This window comes from Tympanuchus pallidicinctus, unplaced genomic scaffold (genome assembly GCF_026119805.1).
Source record: "Tympanuchus pallidicinctus isolate F22 unplaced genomic scaffold, pur_lepc_1.0 scaffold21, whole genome shotgun sequence".
In the NCBI taxonomy this organism is placed as follows: Eukaryota; Metazoa; Chordata; class Aves; order Galliformes; family Phasianidae; genus Tympanuchus; species Tympanuchus pallidicinctus.
In genome coordinates, this window is record NW_026294733.1 from 1,548,665 (window position 1) to 1,565,784 (window position 17,120).

Consider the following 17,120-nt stretch of genomic DNA (forward strand, 5'->3'; position numbering starts at 1 on the left):
TGACTGATATTTCTCCATATGTCTCTAACTGCTGTGTTCTTGTTGGGATGCAGAGACCAGACCTGACTGCAGGGCTCAGTTGTGGATGCACTGGTTTTTCATACAGCAGCAAACGATGCTCTGTATCGTCAAAACGATGTATTGGTCATGCTGTTCCTGATTTTTTTTTTTTTTTTTTTCTTGTATTCTTCATCCTGAGCTGATCATTGGAAAACTGTCAGCAGTGACTGAGATACCTTTTTTGAGTTACAAATTGCTGCTTTGAATTGTATGCTTGAAGCTCTTTCACAAAGAGATGTGGGTAATGCTCACACTGTACAGAAGCAGTTTCCAATTTTTAGTCTTTTATAAAGAGAAGGGGAGGAGGTGTGTCTTTAAATTAGGAGAGATGATGCTGTTCTGCATTTCCTTCTGTCTGTGGCTTCTTTTGGGAAGGCTCACTCTGATTAGGGTCTTTTTAATGCTTCTGTGTTGTGTATTGAGAAAGGGGAAGCAACCACCTGCCTGGCTGGGTAAGCATGCTTGGTATAGCAGGATCTGCATGTTTGTGTGCTCTGGAAGGAAGTTGGCAGTATGTGTTATTTCACAGTTAAGAAAAATCTTGAATTTCGCTGCCACAAGCTTGAGATTTGGGCTTGTGAAGATGTTTTTTTCCTGTGCTAGGAGAATATACCCTGACATCAGGAATCATCAGGGAAGAATTGGCTATGTTATTTGAATTCCCTCACAATTCCTTTCTAGAAATTGAGTCTCTGGTTCTCCTCTTTGAGATGACAGCTTCTCCAGAGGTGTGCGTGCTTGTGTTGAGTTTACACCTTTTCCTTGTGTGACCTCTCACTCCCTGTGCTGGTGCCTGCTGTGGGAAGTGTGCATTGCCCTCCTGGCAAGTGGGAGGCACGGAGCTGAAGGGGCTCATGGCAGTGCTTGGCTCTCGATTCCTGTCTGTTCATTGTTAAATATTTACAGTGAGAAGTACCAGATGCTTCTGTAGAAGGGTTTTTGTCAGCTTCCAAGTCCCCAGTTGCAGCTGCAGAAGAGGCTGACGGCCATTAAAGGGATTGCATCTGTGCACAGCCTTGGGCTTGGCTGCGACACAGTGACCTCTCCCTACTGTGCTGCAGGCTCCGCTGGTTGTGCTGTCTCATCGGCTGCAGCAGGATGCAGGCAGAGAAAACCCCTCTGCCAGTGACAAGAGATTAATGATGTCTGGTCCTCAGGCTGTTTCTTTTGAAGCTCTTCCACTGAGGTGGGAGGGGGGAGCAGATGATGCTCGTGCAGAACTGGGCTTTTGTCGCCACACACCTTTTTTCCGGGGCCCTCTCAGTGGTGACAACACATACATGACCTCTGCACAGCTGCTTCTGCTCCCTTTCTGTTCTCAGTACAATCACGTCTACTTCCTTGGCTGAGCTACACTATAGGAAGAGGAGCAGGGCTGATCCCAGCCCTGGGCCTGCCATCACCAGGTCTGAGCATCACCTCCCTCCTGTTATCCAGGGTTGAATTTGGCAATGGAGCCCCACTCTCTACTGCCAGCCCTGGGTGAGACACCAGCAACTGGTGCCTTTCTGCCGAGTACCACCCCTGCACTAGTCACACCAGTGAAGTTCCCAGCATACCTCCTGCTTCCACGATAAAGTCCAGGGCCTTGGGCTGGGTCCTGTTTGTGGCTCTTGGTGCTTATCAGCTTTTGTTGCTGGCAAGGTGACCTGCAACACCAAGGATGAGGGAAGGAAGGTCTCCCCAGCCTGTGCTGTGCTGCAGGACATCCCATGGGATGACCAGTGTATGTGCACACACACGTGTGTGCGTGCACACCATGCATCACTTGTGTGCTGAGTGTCCTGGTCTCAACCCTGTAGCTTGGCTCAATGCTGAGCTTCCTGTGCACATCAGAGATCTGCTCCTCAAAGGGGCTGGGCACAGGAAGGGGCAGTCCCACTAGGTCATCGTTTTTCGAACTAAATATAGTTGCCTGTGCTTTCATAAGGCTGGGATTTTTGCATCACGTGACTGTCTTATCCCTCCTGGACGACAGTCAGTCAGTGTAGGGGATAGTGTGTCTCAATGGGTAATAATTAACTGTTAACTGGCTTTTCATTAGAGCCAGGCAGAACAGGCAGAGCGGTCTGCAGAGGTAAGCAAGAGTGAAGGAAACTGCTGTAGGTCTGTCCTGGAGGGTGGAGGCCAGTCCTGCTAGGAGTGTAGGACACCTCCTTTAATTTGCAAATCAGTAGCCCCCAAAGGTGAGTGAGTTGGTTTTTCTTCTGCATTTCTATGAGGAGCTGTGAGTCCTGTTTTGTCCTGTGTGTCTGTCCTTGCCGTCCTGTACTTCCTGATCGTGTTGCTCCTCCCTTTGCCTTGCTGCTGATTTTCAGGTCATGAACTATCAGCTGGTCTTGGATCCAGCTTGGAGGAGAGCCTGACCCTCAGACTCCATGACTTGGCTCATCTGCCTACTGGAATTCTCTCCAGGCCCTTGCAGTTTTGCTTTAGTACTGAGCATGGACTGCCCAGGCTGCAAGCAGAAGTATTTTCCCCTGGTGTCCTCTCTCTGGCATGGAGGTGTCCTTGCTTTGCCTCGTTGCCCTGAGCAGCAGCTGAAGCAACTTGCACCTTTTCTCAGGGCTCAGTATCTGCAACCACAGCTTGTTCCTGATCGACATCCACAGGTTTGGGACCGCCGTGCCTTCTTGATGCCTGAGAGCTGTGAGCATGCTAGCTTTTCTAGCCCCCTCTGTTAACTCTTTAATCTGCCAAGGAGTGTTTGCAGATGTTTTTGGTGGCATTAGAGTGGTTGGCATTGCTCTCCTGAGTGATGACAGGGGAATTGCTGGCTCAGTCTGGCTATGCTGGCCAGAGATTTGTGTGCACCGTGAAAGCTGGGTTAAGGCTGAAGTGATGCTGCAGTGTGGGCACAGCTGTCCTTCCCTGGTGACTGTGAGGTGGCCTGGGACTGCTGGGGACAGAGCCAGCCCAGCTTCCTGGCTGTGACAGTGCTCTGGTCTTCTCAACTGTGCACGCTTAACCTCATCCCCACTGAGGTGGCTCCTGTGGTCTAGGAGCCATCAACAGTCCCAGCAAAAACTTTTGCTTTAGACTCTATGGGAGAAGTTGGTTTTCCTTCCAGAACGGGGGGAGTTCTTGTCATCCCCTTCTGTGTGAGCCTGATGTCCCACACACTGTGTGTGTGTGTGTGTGTGTATATATATCATCTGTGTTGAAAGTTTTCTAGAAATTCTCTTCAGGAGAGGATGTTCTTGAAAAGTAGGAGGAAAGATGTCACTTGCCCTTAAGATAGTTCATTTGCTACCTCTAATTGTCATCTATGCCAGGAAGTCTCTGTGGTGCCCTCACTGGTGCTGTTAATGCTAGAAATGCTTGTTGGTGTTTCTTTACCTGCTTTTTCCTCGTGGTAGCTTGGCTGCAAGTTGAAGGATTTTGTCTCGAGCTGGAAGGCTGCTGAGCTGGGGACACAACCCAGGTGTTTGCGCTGCCTGCTCAAGGCTCCGGCTCCATCACACTGCCTGCAGCTGCCTGTACCCTCAGTGTCTTGCCTTTTCCCAGGGCAAATTCCTGTTCTCCCATCCCAGATCTTGCTTTAGGACACCCAGGCGGGAGGAGTGTTTCCATGCTCTTTGCAGAGCTGTCAGATGCCCTTTTTGAAGTTATTTTTAGCAAGTGATCTTTGCAGGCATCGCAGAGCTTAGATTGCATAGAAGTGTAGGCAGCTCCTTGCTTTGCTGTTAGAGTAGGGCTTGTAAGGTGGAGCTGTCTGCTGAGGAGTTGCAGAAAATTCCTTGGAAGGCTTTGAGCCATGGAGCCTGTAGTTTGTCTTGCATGCTGAATGAACTGCCCACATGCTGTGTCGGATCCTGCTCTGCTCTGCAGCTGAAGATCTTTTGCTTGCTCCTCTGGTTGCCCATTCTACAACAGTTTTTCTCACACCTGCAAGAAAATTCTAGCATTGCAGAGGTGTCAAAAGTATCCCTTTTACCTCTGTGGTCAGGGCCAGGTGCCATGCTGCCTGCTGGAATTTGGGAGACTGTGTGCTCCAGGCAGCAGGGCCTGGGCAGCTGGTTCAGGTTGTTCCTGCAGTCCCAGGAGCTGGAGATGTCAGCTGGTTCGTGCCACAAGTGTATTCTGGTGTCACCTCTTCCAAAACGCTGAAGAATCCTTAGGTAGGCACATATCTCCAGCTCACCCAAATCACTGCCTTGCCCCTACCACTGGGTGGATCAGCCTGCCTTGGAAAAAGGGCTTGCTTGAGACCTAGTTGGAGTCTTTTTTGAGTTCATGCCTTATGTTTCCATGCTGTCGTGGTGGGAACACACTGTAGTAAGCCTGTCTACAGCTGTTTCTGTTTGGCTTCCCAGCTCTTCTCTGGAATCATAAGCTAGTTCTTGTGATCACAGCTGTGGTGGAGCCTATACAGATTGGCCCTGGTTTGTTGCCCTGTTGAAACTGCTCTGCAGGTCAGTGCTGTGCTCATAGGTCTGTCCTGTGTGTCCTATGTATTGCACCCCAGAGGGATTCTCCCCGTGCTCTGAAAACTAAAGGAGGAAACTACCTCTGGGGGAAGCTGCTGGTACTCCTGCTGACTTTCTGTGTCTTGAAAATGAGTCTTTATACAAAAATAGTGTGATCAAGTAGTCGTCTCTTGGTTTCTTAGGAGGATAAAGCAATGTCTTCTCCTCCTAGTGTTAGCAGTCTAGGAGTTTCTTCTCTCCTTTGCAAGCTGCTCAGACACATTTAGTGCTCAGCTCCCCTTGCTCAAACTGCTCTCTTCAGCTGCTCACCTGAAGACCTCTGAGCAGCACTGCCAGAGCTGCTGTCTCATAAGGAAAGGGATGGGCTGCAGTACCTGGCTGGTATGCACAGCAGCATCCTGCATAACGTGGGGAGGAGGGAGTACAGACTGGAGACTCATCCCTGCAAAATAGTTACGTGGATCCTGTTAGACCATGAGGCATGTGGGCTGATCTTCCTGTGCTCTGGGGAATCTGTGGCTTCCAGCTTGTCTCCTGCCCCAGCAGGATTTGCAGCACAGAGCCTCTGTCTCTCCAGCACAAAGTCCAAGCCCTTGGCTGAAAAACCACCTTCATCAGCAATTTTGCCTAGATGCCAGGCTGTGGACTAGCAGGGCTCAGGAGCAGAACTGCTTACTTCTGTTGACTTGGATCCCGGGCAAAGGAGGGATGTGTGCTGTTTTAGGGCTGGAGCACATGCAGAGCCCTGAAGGACTCCAAATTCCTGCTGGGAGTTGCAAGCGTTGGCTGTCCTTCCAGAGGCTGTCCCAACTGTAGTGTCCATGCTGCACCTGAGTGGTGTGCCAGCAGCAGGCACTGCAGCTTTCTTGCTAGAGGAGCAGATATTTCTTCTGCATAATCCCTTGTCCCAGCCCAGCCCTGCAGATTTTTTTCAGCCTCTCATCTGTGTTCTCTAAAAATCCATTACAATCAGCAGGGAGCTGATTTTGCTGGTGTAGGGTTTGATTTCCCCAGGTAAGGCAGTAAATATGTCTCTGGCCATGCACAACAATCCCTCACTGGGGAGCACATGTGGCTGCAGAGCTGCTGTTGTGCTGCTCCCTGTGCAGTGGCTGTTGTGCTTCCAGATACGAGGTCTTTGCTCAACTGATTGCCCCCTTCTTGACCTACTGCCTGCAGAAAGGGCTGCTTACTGTAGCAGCTGTGGTCTGAAAGGAAAAGACAAGCGTTCTCACAGCCCTACCAGTTACGGTGTTCATCAGGTGCTACAGACAGTGTTATAGTACAGAAAACTCTTTGGCCTTTGGAGGGCTTCGGCAGCAATACCATTAAGACCCCAGTGCTCCTGTTGAAGTCATACTGCTGGGATGAGAATGAGCGGGAAGAAGGCAGAAGGCTGCAGATAGCGTTTGGGATCAAAACTTTCAGTTCCTGGCAGTGTTAGCATCTGCTCTCTGACCTCAGGCAAACCACTCTTCCTTCACTGGCCTCTGTCCCCTTGCCAGTCTTGCACAGCTCACAGACTGGCTGCCCCTGCTGCTGTCCTGGGCATTCCATAGCACAAGGGAGCTGGTTTGGGTTTTCAAGCAATACTGATGCAACTGAATGTTTTTTACTGCAACCAAATAAGTGCAAAATGAGATTTGTGAAACAGAACAATCTCTTGGTAGTATTTACATCAAAAAGCTAAAGCCTGCAGGCTCTGCATGGCCTGTGGAGTGGTGAGGGAGGATGGTTTGCTTTGGTCCCTTGGGTGCTCAGTTAGTTTTCAGCAAAGCCAGTGTTTATACTCAGTCCCCCTGCTCTGCCCAGCTCAGCAAGAAGCTGCTGTGCTGCCACCTCCACGGGACTGGGGTGCCCCCAGCCTGGCCTTCAGGGCAGTCTGTTGGTGCCTGCAGGACACATGGCAGGGCTGCTACATTGCTCCTCATTCTCCCTCAGTATCTTTGCTACCCTGCCACCTGTGCTCCTTGGCACCATTGCTGTGCTGCATGGGGACAGAGCACGGCCCTGCAGGGATGCTCCACTCACACTTTACATGTCCCCAAGAACCAAAATGGAAAGGCCTTTTGGAAAAAAACAAAAACAAAAAACAAAACACCAACAACAAGAACAACAAGAAAAGTTACCGTAGTTTTCTTATTCTGTTTTTTTTTTTTTTCTTCCTCTTTGATAACACCCAGAGAGTGTTGTGACTTCTGTGATAGATAGCTGTCAGCAGCTCTTTGTTGCTCAGCGATCCAGCAGGGCAATAGCTAGTATCCCTCATTAGCACTCCTTGTCCTAGGTGCCTGCACATGGGTGAGTGGCACCCCGCTGCTCCCCATTCATCAAACTGATACTGTAGTGGAGAGCAGCAGAGTTTTGTCTCAGTGTAGTTTGACAGGGGGCCTTTTCTGCTGAGTGCTGCAAGCTGTGGTGTTGTCCTTGTGTGAAGGTTTCCATGGGAAACCTGACCACAAGGGTTAGCTTCAATGTGCTCTGGGTGCATTGGATTTTTTGTTTGCTAGAGTCTCTGCAAGGGAACATGGAGAGCAATTTTTAATGTGAGGTAAAGGAGCGTCACTGTAGCAAATGTGTTGGATTGGAGGCGAGGTCCAGGGTTAGGTTGACTCACCCTGGAGGAGGCCGAGCACATGCAGCCTCTGGCTCTGCAGATGGTGTGTCTGTCTGCTTGCATGCTCCCACCCCCTTGTTCTCCTGCCTTCATTTGGGCAGCCCTCATCTCCATCAAAGCTCTCGATGGGTCGCAGCTCTTCACACTGGCAGGAGCAGCCGCAGCCTTTGCTGTGTGCTGGGCTGGCTGTGTGCCCAGGATCGATCTCCCGCCAGGCTGCAGTGCCCATGCTGCTGCAGTGCTCTACCGGGTGTGTTTTGTCTTCCCTTGCGCTCTGCAAATGCTAATTAGTCTTCTCAGCACCTTGGCTAGATAAGGCATCCCTGTTCCTATCTTGCCAATAAGGAAACTAGCAGAACTTGTTTTAAATCATCTACTCCTTCATCCGTAAAGATGACAGAGGCTGCAGCACCCACTCCTCTGCTGGCACCCCTGCACTGCCCTCCTGTTTCCTGGGGAGGTGCAGAGAGCCTCCCTTTATTTATCCTCTCCCAGAAGTGCACAAAATCCTCTGATGCTCTTGAGAGCAGCTGTAGAAAACAGCAGGATGCCATCATCGTCACCTCTGGGCTGCAGCAAGGTGGGAGGAGGCAAACGGCTGGGGCCTGTGCGCTGGGACCAGGAGCCCTGCTCTGCTCCAGCCAAGTGATCTGTGCACAGCCAGGCTGCCAAGTGAGCTCAGTTATGATTTTTTTTCAGTAGTGCCAGGTGTGTTGGTGCTGTCAGAGCAGGCTGGTGCTCCCTACCTGTGAAAACCGGGCTGGCGGCAGGCTTATGCTGTAGCACTTTGTACATTTGGAAGCTATATTTAGTTGGTGACACCTGTGGGTGTTGAGTGGAAGATTTTTAGGGACTGTTTTGAAAGCGTTCTTTCTTCCTACGCTGTTTTAAGGAAGGGAAGTTTAAAAGCCTTGTGGCAAGCTTTGTGCTGTGGAGCCAGGATTCTCAATGAGATGCACGTGGAATGAATGAGACACATGTGGGATTGCCACTGTTTGGTGGTTGAAGCAGTGCAGGCAGGCTGAGAAACTCCTGGTAGAAAAGGGGAAAGGTTTGGGGGCATGGCTGAGAGCTTGGGCTGTCCCTGGGGTGAAATCCCCCTGTGGGAGCCTTACGAAAGGGAGCTGGGGTGGGGGAGTGCAGATGGCTCCATTCTGCCATGTCTGGCTCTGCTTTATTGACACTTCAAAGTCTCCAGCTCAGAGCAAGGCTGGGCCAGCAGGATGAATCATAAGTTTTGAGGCAAGGAAGGATACCGGTTTTGATCATCTAGGCAAAGTTGACCTGTCTTCTGCAGCAGATCAAAGCCAACTTTGAATGGAGTTAAGTAGGCTATTCATGGTGTTTCCCGGGGTGTCCCCAGATAGGCCCTGCAATTCCTTGGGCCTCTTCACTTTCCTCCCTACCCCAGTGAGGAAGGTTTTGTTTCCAACAAATTTAGTGGAGTTGATGCTGGAGGGGCTGCCTCAGTGGTGAGCCCAGTGTGGCTGTTCGGTAGTGCACAGCAGTGGGCTCTGCTGTAGTGCAGAGCCTACAGCAGCCAGCATGCCCTGCAAGACAGGTGTTGAAGACCTGCACCAAAGTCCTGCAAGGCTGCAGAGGTTGAAACTTGTTCCAACTTCCTTGGGACTGGTGCAGCAGCTTGACCCCACGTTGCTGTTCTGGCAGGGTCAGTTTTGACAGCTCTTTTTCCAGGCAGGGCTCAGGGTATTGAACCTTAAATTACCCCAGAGGCACTCAGTTATTTAAATACTCTTGGCTGCAGTGGGGCTTAAGCCCTTCCTAGATCTGACTCCTTCTCTGTGTGTTCCTTCTTGTGAACTTGCTGCCCCGTGCTGGGATGCACCAGAGATCAAAGCAAGGCACGACATGAGCGGTGTCCATGTGCTGTGGGCTGGGCCACGTGGGTACACGTCCACAGCCTTCTGTTGTGTGGAGCCAGCTGTGTCGGCATGGAGAGCTGCCTCGCCTCTTCAAGGGCATGTTTGTTTTGCTGTGAGTAACAGCAGATTGAGTTCTGTATGGTGCCTCATGGAACAAGCTGAACTCTTCACCACCCTTCCTCCTTGACTGGCAAGACCAAGAGGGGAGGGCTGAGCTAGGTGCGGGAGTGCCTTCGTGCAGAGGGGCAGAGTTCAGGACCCATCTTCTCGGAGCATCAGTCACCTGTATTAATCTGGAGTGGCAGGTTTAACTATGTGGCTTCACCCTATATCTGCACACAGTGCTGCAGTAGAGCTCTGTGTTCAGTGCACATCCACGTAATCTTGGTGGGCCTCTGTGAAACTCTGGTCCAAAGCTGGCTCTCTTCTGTTCAGCTTTCCCTTGTAGCCTTGCTGTGCTGAATAGGGAGGTGGCTTGCTTTCTGCTTCCATGACTGTCAGCTGTGTTTAAGAGTTTTATTCTCCTCCTTTTACAGAAAACACAACTCCTGCTAAAGTGGTGAGGGCTGCCAACCCGAGACAGCGCAAGGGAAGCAAGGTAAGTCCGTGCCTGCTGTGCCCCTCACTGGCTTCTAGCTTCTGATTCAGATGTCAGTGCTGTGTGAGTGCCTTGAGGGTCTGGTGAGGAGACAGCTTCCTTTGCAAGTGTGATGGTGGAGGCATTGATGTACTGAACTGGCTGTCAGCACAGAGCGTGCAGGAGAATGTCCTCATTTTTCTTTTAAGCATTTTGACATTTTCATGCTCTGGGGACTGGTTCCTGCCCAGTTGGGCTGGGGGAGACCTGATTCACCTCCCTGCCTGAAGGGATCGTTCACAGCATAGTGCTGGATGTCGAAAGCTTGTATCTGCAGGTTTTTTTCTTCCCTCTCCAGCCTGTTCTTTACTGGTACACAGAGAGCAAGGGTAATTGACTTCAAACAAAGCAACTTCTCGGGAAGAACCAGGGCAATCTGTTCCAGGGAATCAACCTGTGATGGAGAGACAGTTATTTCTGAGGATGTTGGATGCAGCTGAAGCACGGCTAGGGATGTGGTTGTTGGTATTGTCCCAGCAGCCACTGAATATGCATTTGAAACTTGATATGACTTCCTTGTCTGTTCTGTCTCAAGGAAGCAGGGCTTTGGTTGTGAAAGGTGCTTCTGTCTGTGAAACAGGCATGGCTGTACACTGCAAGTGGCTTTCCCAGGAAACTTGCCTCCTAGGGAGAGAAACATGGCACCTGAACCCAGAGTCCTGATCTTATGGGCAACTTGGCTACAAATTAACATAGGAATAATAGTTCCCTCAAGGACAAGGAGGAGTTTCTGTGCCCAGATCATTGTAAATTCAATGATGAGCCATGATTCATTGTATGCCAAGGCAGCTGATTTTTGGGTTCTTTCCTTGCATGTCTTCTCTGAAAGCTGGAGGAGGTGATAATGATTATATTGGCCAGGTCACTTCTTGAGTGGAAGAGACTGGTGATCCTCCCATGTGACAGTGGGATTTCTGAAATAGAGCTAGTATCACCACCAGATAACTGCTTATTATACTTTTTTTTTCCTCTTCACCAATTCCACTACATGGTCTCTTTGCTTTGTGGTTTTCAACACTGGCAGTTGGTCCCATAAATGAAACTAAACCTGGATGTAATGTACCAGTAGGTCAAGGCAGCTTCTTTGACAGTATGTGATTGCTTTAGGTGAATTAAGTGTGCAGGAAGTTGAATTCTTTACCTGTCCAAGGGATGAGGACGATGTGAGTTACCTCAGGCAGCTTTGTGCCATACACTCTGCTAAGTGGGAGCTGGGAGCTTACAGGGCTGTGGCAGTGACACTGTAGCTGGGAGGGCTTCTGACTGCTGCTCTAGAAAATGGCATTTGTAGTTAGCGCACTAATGGGACTTTTCTCTTTTGTATACAAGGTTGGTGACTTCGGTGATGCTACAAATTGGCCAACACCTGGAGAAATAGCTCACAAGAGTGTCCAGGTGAGAAGACAGAATCCTCAGACACTGCATCTGGCTGAGCTGCAGTAATTTGCTTCCATTGTAGTGTGCCCAGAGAGGCTGTGTGTTTGGCAGACAATTGCATTCTTTGTTTCTCCCGGGTAACAGCTTCAGGGGCTAGTTTGGATGAGCAGACCCTTGCAGACCTCCCTGTTCCTCTGTGTCACTGGAAGCTCTGGCTGAGCCAGGCCATTTGGGGGTGCTGAGTGCCAGCGTGAGGGCAGCCAAGAATAGCGTGCTGGGTGCAGGGGTTTGCCTTTTAGGGCTGCCCTGCATGTTGGGCTTCCTCCCTGCATGCTATTCTGGGAGCCTGGAGGCTAGTCTAAAGCCCTGGGCTTGGTGGAGCAGGTATAGCAGCTCCCAGATCTGCTGTCTTCAGGGCTGCTCAGTGCATTAAAAGGGACCTGAGCAACTGCCAAGACGTTTTCTAGGGAAGCTGAAAACATGTGCAAGAAAAGACACAGGGGAATGGCCTTTTTGTTCTGCTCCAGACATGGGTGGTGTTGAAACCTTTCTGTTCTGGGATGCTGTCACGGAGTTGACCAGATCAATCTATGTCCGTGACAGGGGCGACAGGCCTCCGCCCTCCCCCCCACTTCAGTCCCACAAAAATGGGAAGGAAGGAAGGGAGGAAAAGAGCAGCGGCAACAATCTATGGAGGAAAACTTATTTTACTATAATATTGGAATACAAAATAACACAATATATACAATTTAATTGAAATTGAGATCAATAAATCAGACAAGATAAGAGATAGAGAGTTCCCGGGACTGATTCAAACCTGAAAAGCTTGGAACGGCCAGGAAAGCACCTCCAGCACCCACTGCCAGGCAGCAAGAGAGCGCCCCCCCCACCCGAAAGGGCCAGATCCCGTGACTGCTGTAATGTACAGGGATAGGTACCTGGGATTGGGGCAGTGACACTTTAATGCCCCGTACACTACATGATGTTTTGATGTGGAATACTGAAACCCAAAAACAAAAAACAAAAACAAAAACATAGAACCATGACAGATGCTGCTTCGCCAACTCCTGGCTAACTGTCAGGTCACTAGGGTTACTCTCCCTCTTGCTCCTGTGGCAGTTGGTCCCTTATAGAACCCTGCCACACACATACCTATCTAGGAGCATCAGGACTCTTGGCAGTCCCTCTCATCTTGTAATGTCTGTGCCTGGGACTTGTGTCTTAGCTGGAGCACTTCCCAGCATCTGTGGAGCTCCTTACCCTGGTCAAACACAAGTCTGTCCCCAGGAACCAGACAGCTCTGGGCAGCGTGCAGCAGGGATGCCTCCAGCATAGGGCCAGGTCCTCTTTTTCCTAAGATTGCTGGGCTCTGCCTCCAACTCTTTAGTTTCTCATGACCCTCACATCTTTCCTGCACTAACGTGTCTCCAGCAGCCACACAAAGCACCATCCCTCCGGAAACTGCCTATCAAGAAAGACATGAAAGAACAGGAGAAAGGGGATGGAAGTGATGGCAAAGAGAGCCTGAAAACCAAATCAGATGAGTCTGGTGAGGAGAAGAACGGTGATGATGACAACCAGAAGTCAGCCCAGAAGAAGAAAGGTAAGGCAGGACATGGCAAACTCCTGGCACGGACAGTCCCCCAGGCTCAGCCTGTCTTCCTTTCTGTGACCCAAAGCTGGGTGGAAGTGTCCAAAACTGTGGGACCAGCTGCAGTCTCAGCATGCTGACAGCTGCAGCAAAAAGGTATTTGCAAGCTTCAACAGAGCAAAGTCTCATTTTGGTAACTGGAGAGGCTCAGGCATATGCTGAGCACTTGGATAGCCACTTGGGGCATTTGTAAGGGCCTGGTCTGGAGTGGCCTTGCTGTGTTCAGCAGCATCTTGCAATATGTAGGAAAGCATGTGAAGCAGGGCCTAGGTGTGGGCACCTGTGTGTCTGTCCAGGGAATCTGGCAGTGATCTGCCTCCTTAAGCATACTCCGTGGTGACACAGAAGAGCTCCTGGCTGTGGATTGCATCAGCTATGGTTGCTGCGTGGGCTTGCTTTTGCCTGAGCCTTAGTGGGTGGAAAGGGGGGAAAGGAAGGACAAGTGCATGAAGCCATAGTGGAGTTTTGTATTATGCTTCTCCGTGCCCAAGAGTCTCAGTTGGAGTCTGTCAGCATTCTCGTTATGCCCCTTCCAGAGTTTCGGTGACAGCAAGGCCCCGGGGGATAACTGAGGAGAGGTCAGCCCTACTGCTTCCCCCACAGTTGGGTGGGATGTGTGGAGGGAAGAGGCTGTGGGATGGAAGCATCTGTTCTCTGAACCTGTGTCACACTCAAATCCTGTCCTTTTGCAGGCAACAAACACAAGTGGGTCCCTTTGCAGATAGACATGAAGTCAGAGGTGCCTCGGGACAAAACAGCCTCTCGGAACAACCGGCAAAATGAGCAGCACAGGCACCTCTCCAACAACCGTGGCGAGCTGAAAGGTGGGGGCTCAGAATGGGACCCTACTCTCCTTCCTTGACCAGAAGGCAGCAGGGGCACGTGGTGGGAATGCTTTGTGTAGTCGAAGGGCTTCAAGGGCAGTGGGCTTGCTCTGGGGAAGTACCTGCATCCTTTAATGCTCCTTCTGCCTCTCTTTGCTGCAGGCTGGCACCCGGACAACAAGCATGAGCGCCCCTGGCAGGACCATGATGAGACCTCCAGTGTGAAGAGCGAGGGAGGAGCTGTACGAGGAGCCTTCCGGGGCCGAGGCAGGGGCCGTGGCAGGGGCCGTGGCCGGGGCAGAGGAGGTACTTGCTGTTTGTATCGTCTTGTGGCAGAAAGAGAGAACAGGGCACATGCCAGAGTGCAGGGATATGTATGTGTGACCTGGAGTTCTGAAGCAGACTGGGCAGGGCAGAGTGCTGTAGAGAGACAATGAAGTGTGGCAGGTCATCCCAGCTGGGGAGTGTGAGCTGCCAAAGAGGACTCTTGATTTGAAATCCTCTGTGAGGAGCTATGTACTGCTTTGGAGGTGGCATCCAGCTGAGCTGATTTTAATAACAGCAAATTATTTTTGTTAGTATTTTAATAAGGGTGAATGTCTTTGTTATTCAGACTAAGCTCTTCCACCTGTTTTCTGCCTCTTGCAACACTCCTGTGCAGCAGTTGCAGCATGCTGATATTCTGCCTTGGCTTTATGTCGCACTGAAAGCCAAACAGGAATCTTTGCTTTTTTAGGAAGAGCTTCTACTAGCATTCAGCACAGCTGTGTCTGTGTGACCCTTGACATAACTTCAGTGCAGAACCTTGGTGTGTTACCTAGGCTATCTAATTGCCCCTTGAGGAGAGTTAGTGATCTCTCTTTGCCTTGGTGTGTCAAGGTTTCACTGGGATCCCTGCTGCAGCAAAGTCTGAGATAAATGGGTGGAGGAATGAGTTGGCAATGCCCTGTTTTGTGCTGTCATGGGGGGGGCCCCCCCAAGGGCGGTGCTGAGAGAGCTGTTATTGCTGGTGCCCAGCCCCACATGGCAGCACAGGCTGTCTGGTAGATTTTGAGGCTCTGTGTTAACCAAGACATTCCCCTGTTGGTATCTTGCAGGGCACTTTGATTACCAGTATGGATACCGGAAATTTGAGGGCTCAGATGGCTCCCGCACCCAGAAGTATGCTAGCAACATCACTTACTACTTTGACAACATTAGCAGCACCGAGCTCTATAGCGTGGACCAGGAACTGCTCAAGGACTACATCAAGCGGCAGATGTAAGCTGTTCAGCCTCACAAGAGCAGAAGCAGGGGGATTATTTCCATTTGGGGGGGTGGTGTCCTGAGGAAGGTGGCTGATCTGTCTCTCACTGATGTGTTGCCCACACAGAGAATATTACTTCAGTGTGGACAACCTGGAGCGAGACTTCTTCCTGCGTCGCAAGATGGACTCAGATGGATTCCTTCCCATCACCCTGATTGCCAGTTTCCACCGGGTACAGGCACTGACTACTGACATCAGTCTCATCATTAAGGTGAGGGCCAGGAAGGCTGAACCTTCTCTCTTGTCTGGCTTCTTGTTTTCTTGTCCTTGACTTGCTCCCTCCTCCTCTTGAATCACATAGGGAGGAAGGACTGAAGCTGAGTCCCTCAGTATGCCAAAGCAGGGCCTTGAGCTGACCTGATTTTGCTTGATTCTAGGCTTTAAAGGACAGCAAGGTGGTGGAAATTGTGGACCAGAAGATCAGAAGAAAAGAGCAGCCAGAAAAGTGGGCTCTGCCTGGCCCTCCTATGGCAGACTACACACAGACTGACTTCTCACAGTTCATCAACTGCCCTGAGTTTGTGCCCCGGCAAAGCTTCCAGAAGGAGACAGGTTAGTGTCTGGGGATTGTGGAGGGAGGGAATTGTGAGACCCAGCTTGGTGCCGCAGCAGGTCTGAGCCCCTGAGTGTCATGAGTGTTCCCCAGGACAGGGTTCTGCCTTTTGGTTTGTAGGCCTGAATTTGAGTAGCCAAGTAGAGAATCTGATTGGTGCTGTTGTAAGAGTTTATGCAGAAGAACATCTCTTCTCACTCGTACCAGGCTGTCATGGGAAAGTTTCTCCCAGAGCAACAAAATCACCACTTGCTTTAGGGCTCTCTACATATCTGGGAAACCCACACCTGCAAAGCTCTGTGGTCACCACCAGCATCACAGCCTTAACCAGAGATTTTTTTCAGCACTCTGGGGCAATATGCTGGTGAGCAGGAATGTTCCTGCCTTAGTCATTGCCTGCTCATGTGTCCCACAAGCTCTGCTGCCAAAATAACTTCCTCTAAATCAAGTGCTTTATGTATGCTACCACTCAAGCCTCCCACTAAAGCATTTGTGGCTCTTGTTGGCTTTAGAGTCTGCTCCTGGCTCCCCACGTCCCACCAGTCCAGTCCCCACAAAAACAGAGGAAGTCAGTAACCTGAAGACAATGCCCAAGGGCCTGTCCACAAGCCTGCCTGACCTGGATTCAGAGACATGGATTGAAGTGAAGAAGAGGCCTCGGCCCTCTCCAGCCAGGCCCAAGGTATGTAGCAATGTAGACTATTGGGGTGGAGGCCTACTGGTTGTTTTTTTCAGGGGCTGTAACCCTAAGTGAGCAGCAGGATTCAGACCACGTAAGGTCTGTTCGTCATGAGCGATGCCCCCATCTACTTTGGGGCTGCTCCTCAGTGACAGAGATATAAATAAGGTTTCTCCCCAGACAGACAACTTCTGGCTGTCATAAAGAAACACGGGGCAAGAGCTGGGTCTCCCAGCAGTAGGCCTGTGCTCTGTGTGCTCTTTGTGCTGCATCACCATTGCTCCTTCTACCCTTAGAAACCAGAGGAGTCAAAGACCCCACAGCAGCAGAAGCAAAAGGACCAAGATGAACCCGAGGAGTTGGACTTCCTTTTTGATGAGGAGATGGAGCAGATGGATGGCCGCAAGAACACGTTCACCGACTGGTCAGACGAGGATTCAGATTACGAAATTGATGATCGGGATGTGAACAAGATCCTCATCGTGACTCAGACGCCTCCATACCTACGTCGGCATCCTGGCGGAGACCGGACTGGCAACCACACATCCAGGGCTAAAATGAGTTCAGAGTTGGCCAAGGTGATCAATGACGGGCTGTACTACTATGAGCAAGACCTGTGGACAGAGCAGTTTGAGCCAGAGTACTCACAGATCAAGGTGAGAGAGGCTGATCTGAGGAGGAGAATTCACAAGGGGCACATGGCTCCTCCCAGGGAGGTATGGTGGGTTGGCCATGGTGATGGTTTGGGTTTGGTACAACAGTTCCTGGCCCGGGACTGGGACAGAGCTCAGCAGGGACTGATCTTGCTGCAGAGCTCAGGATTCCTGGTTTCCAGTGTCATGCTGTGCTATGTTTGGGATAAATATAGCTCTGTAACGTGCTGTAAGGCTGCAGCCAGTAGACTGAGGTTCTGGTAACCAGGTGACCTGGAAAATGTGGTCCACTGATCTGCTGTCTGCCAGGGTCTTGGCTGTTCAAGACTGCAGTAGTGTATAGGCAGTGGCAGATGACTTGAGGGAACTAGCTGTCTGCACTGCCTCTAGTGCCTAGTGCTTAATGGCACCGTCTCTTGAGACCTCAGTTACTGTTCATTGATGACTGGG

General features: G+C 50.7%; 1 protein-coding gene across 4 annotated transcripts in view; it reads left to right on the plus strand.

Moving 5' to 3' along the window:
* LARP1 (La ribonucleoprotein 1, translational regulator) overlaps nucleotides 1–17,120 on the plus strand; it is a 40,233-nt gene that overhangs the window by 17,493 nt on the left and 5,620 nt on the right. For 2 of the 4 annotated variants that reach the window (XM_052684638.1, XM_052684641.1), the window contains exons 3-12: nucleotides 9,527–9,588; nucleotides 10,957–11,022; nucleotides 12,436–12,607; nucleotides 13,348–13,479; nucleotides 13,642–13,785; nucleotides 14,577–14,739; nucleotides 14,852–14,996; nucleotides 15,163–15,337; nucleotides 15,851–16,020; nucleotides 16,314–16,673. In XM_052684638.1, coding sequence (XP_052540598.1) covers nucleotides 9,527–9,588; nucleotides 10,957–11,022; nucleotides 12,436–12,607; nucleotides 13,348–13,479; nucleotides 13,642–13,785; nucleotides 14,577–14,739; nucleotides 14,852–14,996; nucleotides 15,163–15,337; nucleotides 15,851–16,020; nucleotides 16,314–16,673 — 1,589 coding nt within the window. Of the gene's footprint in view, nucleotides 1–2,050; nucleotides 2,247–9,526; nucleotides 9,589–10,956; nucleotides 11,023–12,435; nucleotides 12,608–13,347; nucleotides 13,480–13,641; nucleotides 13,786–14,576; nucleotides 14,740–14,851; nucleotides 14,997–15,162; nucleotides 15,338–15,850; nucleotides 16,021–16,313; nucleotides 16,674–17,120 lie in introns of those variants that run through there. The other 2 variants (XM_052684640.1, XM_052684639.1) reach the window with 2 other exon arrangements.